Genomic DNA, 7567 nt, shown 5'->3' on the forward strand with positions numbered 1-7567 from the left:
CCCCTCCTTCCTCTCTCCTCTCCTTCCTCTTTCTCTCTCCTCTCCTTCCTCTCTCTCCTCTCCTTCCTCTCTCTCTCCTCTTCCCCTCTCTCTCCTATCCTTCCTCTCTCTCCTCTCCTTCCTCTCTCTCTCCTTCTTCTCTCTCCTCTCCTTCTTCTCTCCTCTCCATCCTCTCTCTCCTCTCCTTCCTCTCTCCTCTCCTTCCTCTCTCTCTCCTCTTCCCCTCTCTCTCCTATCCTTCCTCTCTCTCCTCTCCTTCCTCTCTCTCTCCTTCTTCTCTCTCCTCTCCTTCTTCTCTCCTCTCCATCCTCTCTCTCCTCTCCTTCCTCTCTCCTCTCCTTCCTCTCTCTCTCCTCTTCCCCTCTCTCTCCTATCCTTCCTCTCTCTCCTCTCCATCCTCTCCTCTCCTTCCTCTCTATCCCCTTCCTCTCTCTCCTCTCCTTCCTCTCTCTCTCCTTCTTCTCTCTCCTCTCCTTCCTCTCTCTCGTCTCCGTCCTCTCTCCTCTCCTTCCTCTCTCGACTCTCCTTCCTCTCTCCTCTCCGTCCTGTCTCTCTCCTCTGTCTCCTCTTCCCCTCTCTCTCCTATCCTTCCTCTCTCTCCTCTCCTTCCTCTCTCTCTCCTTCTTCTCTCTCCTCTCCTTCCTCTCTCCTCTCCATCCTCTCCTCTCCTTCCTCTCTCTCCTCTCCTTCCTGCTATCTTTCCTCTCTATCCCCTTCCTCTCTCTCCTCTCCTTCCTCTCTCTCTCTCTCCTCTCCTTCCTCTCTCTCCTCTTGATTGATTGATTGATCTTGTTCATTGATAATTAGTCAGACTGTCCCTTTAAACTCACCGCTGGGAAACTTCTTGCCCAGATTGTGATGCAAATTCTCGGCAGCGAATCGAGACGCTCGCGCTCCGCCGTGACCGTCGAACACCGCGAAGTACGAGACGCAAGACCTGCCGACACACACACACACACACACACACACACACACACACACACACACACACACACACACAAAAACACAACATCTGAAATTATTTGAATCTTCTTTTCTTCTTCTTTTTATATTTTTTTCTTCTTCTTATCTTACGCTTGGCAGGGCAGAGCCGACACGCAGCTGCTCATGTCTGGAAGCGTCACATGAGCATCCTGCATTTCCTCTCGCTCGCCTCGTCTCGCCGCCACGTAGCCTCTCAGCACGGGTAGACCTGCACACACACACACACAAACACACACACAGTAAGTCCATGTTCACACACACACTCCTCGTGTCATATTTCCATCTACTCAGATTAGAGAAAAGGATGCAAACAAACATTGCGTTGGAAGAGCTGAAAACCTTCTCTACAAACTTTCTTGATCTCCTCCTTTTCCTCCTCCTCTTCTTCTTCTTTTTCTTCATCGGCGTGGGACTCCGCATCTTCTCGTTTTCGTTTTCGACTCTTCTCCTCCTCCTCCTCGTCTTTTTCTTCCTCTTCTTTTTTTCTGGTGGACTTTTGTTGAGCTGCAACTGGAGGACGAATGAAAACAAACAAAACGCTTCATCACTGAGAGGAAATACAGGATTTAAAGCTTCATTAACCTCAGCCTCTAATACTCCTCCAGCTGTTTTATCATGAGCTTCATGCAGATGTTTTGACATTTATTCCTCTCTAATGCTGACTAGAACCATCTCCTAGATTCGGTCCGGAGGGCAGACACCCTCTCTATGTTTAACAGTAGGCTTAAAACTTTCCTTTGTGATAAAGTTTATAGTTAGGGCTCCAGCTCCTAGTTTATGCTGCTATAGGCTTAGACTGCCGGGGGACTCCCATGATGCACTGAGCTCCTCTCTCTCTCTCTCTCTCTCTCTCTCCATCCATCTATATCCATTAACATTCATGTACTATTAATGCATCAATAAGCTAAACTTCTTCCCCGGAGTTGTCTGTGCTTTCCTGTCTCACAGGTAATCTGGACCTTCAATGTGCTTGTCTCTCCTTCCTCTCTCTCCTCTCCTTCCTCTCTCTCCTCTCCTTCCTATCCTTCCTCTCCTTCCTTCCTCTCTCTCCTCTCCTTCCTCTCTCTCCTTTCCTCTCTCTCCTCTCCTTCCTCTCTCTCCTCTCTACTCCAACCAGTCGAGGCAGATGTTCTCCCACTGTGAGTCTGGTTCTGGTTCTGAGGTTTCTTCCTGTTTAAAGGGAGTTTTTTCTCTCCACTGTCTCTAAGTGCTGCTCATGTGTGAATGTTGGGTCTCTTTAAATTAAACCTGAAGAGTTCAATTTAGACCTGCTCTATGTGTAAAGAGCCTTGAGATGACTTTGTTGTGATTTGGCGCTATACAAATAAAGATTGATTGATTTATTGATTGACTAGTGCAGGCTTAAGCTCTGCCTTGACACTATAAACACTTAGTACAAAGTAATGCAGTCCAAAGATAAATCAACTCATTCAAGAAAAAACTGAATTTTCAAAATATGAACCTACTGTAGGAGGAACTGAGCTGCATTTAGAGTGAATTCCAATAAAGTGTCTTAAACGTTATATCTATGTTATTTAATGTCTGTCAGTGTTAACACATGAATCATGCTGCTGCTGTCATATTCCTGCACTGTCTGCACCTTCAATGTCCCATCGCTCTGCAGCTTCACAGCCGGGACTCACCGGGAGGCTGAGTATTAAATAATAACCGGGACTCACCGGGAGGCTGAGTATTAAATAATAACCGGGAAACAATAACCGGGACTCACCGGGAGGCTGAATATTAAATAATAACCGGGAAACAATAACCGGGACTCACCGGGAGGCTGAATATTAAATAATAACCGGGACTCACCGGGAGGCTGAATATTAAATAATAACCGGGAGGCTGAGTATTAATAATAACCGGGACTCACCGGGAGGCTGAGTATTAATAATAACCGGGACTCACCGGGAGGCTGAGTATTAAATAATAACCGGGACTCACCGGGAGGCTGAGTGTTAAATAATAACCGGGAGGCTGAGTATTAAATAATAACCGGGAGGCTGAGTATTAAATAATAACCCCGGGTCCCGGGTTGTTATTTTATTATTTATATTATTATTTATTAAAATAATAACCGGGACTCACCGGGAGGCTGAGTGGGCTCCGGTAGGTCGTCGAACAGGTCCATCCTGGTAGCTGTTAGCTGGTTGCAGCTCAGTCAGTTGGATCTCTGTCCGCTGATAAACTGGCGGGAATAAAGTGTGTGGAAAGGTTTAATAACACAAGTCCCGCCAGTCTGTTCTGGTCAACACGTTAAATTAATTCACATGTTTATTGTGCTGCTGCTGCTTCTTCTTAGAGGTCGCTACTAGCTTCCTCTGCTTCTTCTTCTTCTTTAGGTTTAATGGTGGTTAGTAAACACAGAACGTGCTCACTACTGACACCTGGTGGTATAAAGACTGTAATTACACTATATTCATTACAGAATAGTAATGGTAGCTTTATTGTCATTATATTGAGGGTCAGACATCAATATAACGAAATTTTGATAGCACTCCCTGAGCCATAAGAGCATTTAAGACAATTAAAAACAATTTAAGACATAAATAAAACATTGATAATCTATAAGAGAAATAAAGTGCAATATTATACTTTATTGTCCCGCTTAGGGAGATTTGTCTTGGACTAAGCAATATATTGCTGAGATTATATGTGTTTTGGTCTAATTTTAACCTCTCTCCACCTTCCTCTTATTCATATTCCCCCTCGCTGATCAATTAAGTGTCTCAGTGGTGTTGCTTATTTCAGCTAGCTGAGCAAAAACAAACAAACAGAAAACATAATGCGCGAAAAACGGCTTGTGCAACTCTTAAGCCCCAGCCTCTTTTTTAGGTTTCTGCTCAAGACATACCCAAAATGAATAGAGTATATCTCTGCATCTACAAGGTCTATTTGAATAATTTTGGTGTCATAATAAAGGGAACACTTGTGAAATGTGTTCAGATGTGTAAGTATCAGTATTTACGTCACTGGCTCAGAGTAAATAAAGATGGCACACAAGCATAAATGACAGATTTCATTTCTGCGAGAAAAAAAAAATCACACTTTTTCAATGAATATCTCTTTGAAATGAAGCAGATGAAGCTAAAATTCTAAATCAAAGCATAGCACGATGTGTGACCATTATCTCTGCCAAGTTTGATCCTTATAAAGTGAAGCAGAGCAAAATTACAGAGGTTTTAGTACAAACTATTTAAGCAGACTCTCCAAAATGGTCATTTTGGCCCCATTGGTGCCATTTGAAGTTTTTGATTTACTGAACTTATATATTTCACTTTTATGCCATTATTGGTGATCATCACATACATTTAACAGTTTGAGTTTTTTTAAAAAAATTTCAAAAGACAACCAAACTACATTTTTCAAAGAAAACCATACAAAGCAGCTGAAGTTTGAATCAAAATGAAACATATTTATTTATCAAGAATAATAAAAAACAAACTGTAAACTGTAAATTGTACAAAATCACACAACTATTTACACTGACTGTATAAAAACAGCTCCTCCTGAGTCTCCTTTTCCTCTCTACTGCTTGTCGTGCCAGAGCTGGAAACAGTTCTTTTTTGCATTGAGACACAGTGGGACCAGACATTTTCTACAATACAAGGACGTCTTCACCCTCCGGATCCCAGCCTTGAGGCACCTCTTGCAATGTTTTCGAATTCTGTCAGAGTCATCACTTGTATAGTAGACGGGCATGCATGTGGTGGCAGGCGGTGGATTAGCTGCAGGCGGTGGAGTAGCTGCTGAGCCTTCAGCAAACTTCAACATCTCTTTCAGCAGCTGCTCTCTGAAGGTCTTTTGGGTGTGCAGCTTTGTCTGTGCAGGGTTCCGCAACTTCAGCAGCTCCTTGTGTAGCAGGAAGCTGTTCACCACTGCGATGTCCAAGAAATGATAAAAAAAAGTTTTGTACCATTTCATGGTCTTGTGGCTGACGCTGTTGTAGCCCATCAGTGCATCCGATAGTTCCACACCTCCCATGTTGTGGTTGTAGTCCAGTACAGCGTCGGGGACAGGTACAGACTTCACCTGCCACACACCAGCCTCCTTCACCCTCCTCCTGACCGTCTGTCCAGTGAAGGCCTCATGCACCGACGAGCACATGGTCACTTCCCGTGAATCCATCCATTTCACAAAGAGGAGGTTGCTGCGCCGTATCCAACGCAGATCTCCCCTCTCAGCTTTCTTAGGCAGGTCATTTGTCTGGGTCTGAGGATAATCAACATTATTTCTCCTGATGGTTCCACAACAGCCAATGAACTTCTTTGCCAAATCCCGGACCAGGGCAGGGCTTGTGTAAAAGTTGTCGGTATACACAGTGTAGCCGCTACCGAGCACAGAAAAAGGCAATAGGTCCATGACTGCTGTGTAACTCAGACGCTGACCTGTGGTGGACACACTCTTGCCTGTGTCAACAAAAAGGTTCCATGTGTAGGCTGTGGAAGAATCTGCCAGAAAAAAAAGCTTATACCCCCAGTTTGTGGGCTTGTCCTTCATGTATTGCCTAATGCTTATTCTGGCTTTGGAAGCAACCATACGCTCGTCGATTGAGAGGTTTTTATGTGGATGGAAGTGGGTTTTGCAGGCCTCCGCCAGCTCACTGTAGAGAGGCTTTATTTTGAAGAGACAGTCATATTCCCCAGTGTTCTTCTTTTTATCATTTTCTTCATCTTCAGCAGGGTTGCTGAGATGAAGTGACCACAGGATGTCCTCAAAACGCCTACGTGTGATTTTGTTAGGTGGGAAGGAGAAGTTATACGGGGATGTCTTCTTCCAACAGTCAGCTTTATTGTGGACCGTCACAAGGCCATTGAAAATAGTCACAGCCAAAAATGTGTAGAAACCCTGCACTGTAAGCGCTTCCCACTTGAACTTCTTTCCGGCTTGTTGTCTCTTAGCAGCGTAGGCATTTGTGTTGCTGATTATGGTACGGACAACAGAGGTGGAAAAAAACAGCTGGAAGAGGGCAAGGGGAGACCATGACTTTGTTGTGTCACATGTAGGGCCAGGGATCCTAGCCGGTCTGAATCGCAGAGGTTCAGGTTTTTTGTCCTTCTCTTGTCTGTCATGCCACCTCTCCTCTTCTTCTTCCTCTTCCTCCTCTTCCTTTTTCACTACTAGTGTTGCAGACCCACTTCGACCACGCTTGCTTGCCGTCTGTTTGGCTTTCGCTTTGCGCTTCGGCTGCCTCTCTTCAGGTGAGTCCGAATCAGAAGAGTATGAGAGGGGAGCAAAATCTGGATGAGGAGGGAATCCTCCCTGCATCCGAGTGGTGGAAGATGGCAATGGGCCCGTCTGGGACGTTGATGGTTGCTGGGGCTGATAATCGCTGTCACTGTCAAACCTAATGCGGAAGAATAATACATTTATCTATTCAGTGGCCTTGTTTTGAAAGTGCAATACATGTAATCACAAAAGCAATCGACGTGTGATAATAATAATCAACAAACTTAACATCAGTAAACATAACATATAAAAACACGTATCTATCTAGCATAAAACAGACATTATATACATTATATTTGGCGCTTTTCCACTACACAGTTCCAGCACGACTCGACTCGTTCTTTTTGCGTCTCCATCAGGGATAGTACCTGGTACCTGGTGCTTTTTTAGTACCTGCTCTGCCGAGGTTCCAAGCGAGCCGATACTAAATGTGACGTCACAGACTGCCGGCCGCTGATTGGTCAGAGAGTCACTGGAAGAGTCATGAGCCGTCCCACACAAGAATCAAGCCCGCCATTTTTAAATACCAACAACAGCGTTACAGCCATACGGCTCAATTTTCTTGCTTTGTGTGAGACAGAAAGCTTCATACAGCAGCAAGTACACCATCGCCTCCATGTCCTCCATTGTTTATGTGTTTTATGTCGCGTATTAACGGAAGTCACGGCAGTTTAATGCAGTGTTGCTATGACGACCCCGCCCACGTTGAGTAGGTACTATAGTAATGGAAAAGCTTCCTGGTACCAAAACGAGTCGAGTAGTGCTACAACTGTATAGTGGAAAAGTGCCAATACTGAATAATATTAAATAATACTAATAATGAATTGAATTGTACCTTTCTGATGAAGGCACGTAATCGCTGTCGCTGCTGAAACAATGCAACCGGTTGTCGTCTGATGAGTCTTCAGTAGAAACTGGGTCCTCCGGATCCTCCTTAAATACATTCTGCAACACCTCCTCCATGGAGTGTTTGGTTGGACAACGTCCTACCACTGTTGTTCAAATAAATGATCAAAAATACTGACAAACTCTCTCAAAACACGGCTACCGTCTCTCACACCACGCGCCACGCGCACTCATTTAAAAATATTGTGTTTTAGCTCCGGAAGATACGCAGGCTGATAGCTCGGCGGGGGTTGGTCGATTTGGATGATTGACACTTCGTTTTAACCGTTAGAGCCAATAGATTTTTAGGGGCGGTATCTACATTTGTGCCAGACACATGATTGGCTAACTATAAGGAAGCAAATGTATTGTGCGCGAAACGAACTTCGTTACATTCTTCCGACAGAAGCTGGTGTCTGACTGAAGCAGCATGATCTCCTGTTGCACAGCAATGACTGAATGTCTT

The 7567-nt window shown here is 44.6% G+C and overlaps 2 protein-coding genes across 2 annotated transcripts in view; both read right to left on the minus strand.

Annotated features, from left to right (window-relative positions):
• ilkap (integrin-linked kinase-associated serine/threonine phosphatase) overlaps positions 1-3298 on the minus strand; it is a 6745-nt gene extending 3447 nt beyond the window's left edge. Inside the window, exons 1-4 of the mRNA XM_062419366.1 lie at positions 3076-3298; positions 1324-1494; positions 1075-1192; positions 831-937 (exon numbers count right to left, since the gene is read on the minus strand). Of these exons, the coding sequence (XP_062275350.1) occupies positions 831-937; positions 1075-1192; positions 1324-1494; positions 3076-3118 (439 nt within the window). The 5' untranslated portion in view covers positions 3119-3298. The remainder of the gene's footprint in view (positions 1-830; positions 938-1074; positions 1193-1323; positions 1495-3075) is intronic.
• A 1217-nt stretch (positions 3299-4515) lies between these two features.
• On the minus strand, positions 4516-7179 carry LOC133981053 (piggyBac transposable element-derived protein 4-like). The gene is made up of 2 exons (XM_062419941.1): positions 7052-7179; positions 4516-6334 (listed from the first exon to the last, which is right to left on the minus strand). Exons 1-2 carry the CDS (start codon positions 7177-7179, stop codon positions 4516-4518), a joined length of 1947 nt encoding a protein of 648 aa, XP_062275925.1.
• Positions 7180-7567: the final 388 nt, after the last annotated feature.

The sequence above is a fragment of the Scomber scombrus genome, chromosome 5, assembly GCF_963691925.1.
Source record: "Scomber scombrus chromosome 5, fScoSco1.1, whole genome shotgun sequence".
Taxonomy (NCBI): Eukaryota; Metazoa; Chordata; class Actinopteri; order Scombriformes; family Scombridae; genus Scomber; species Scomber scombrus.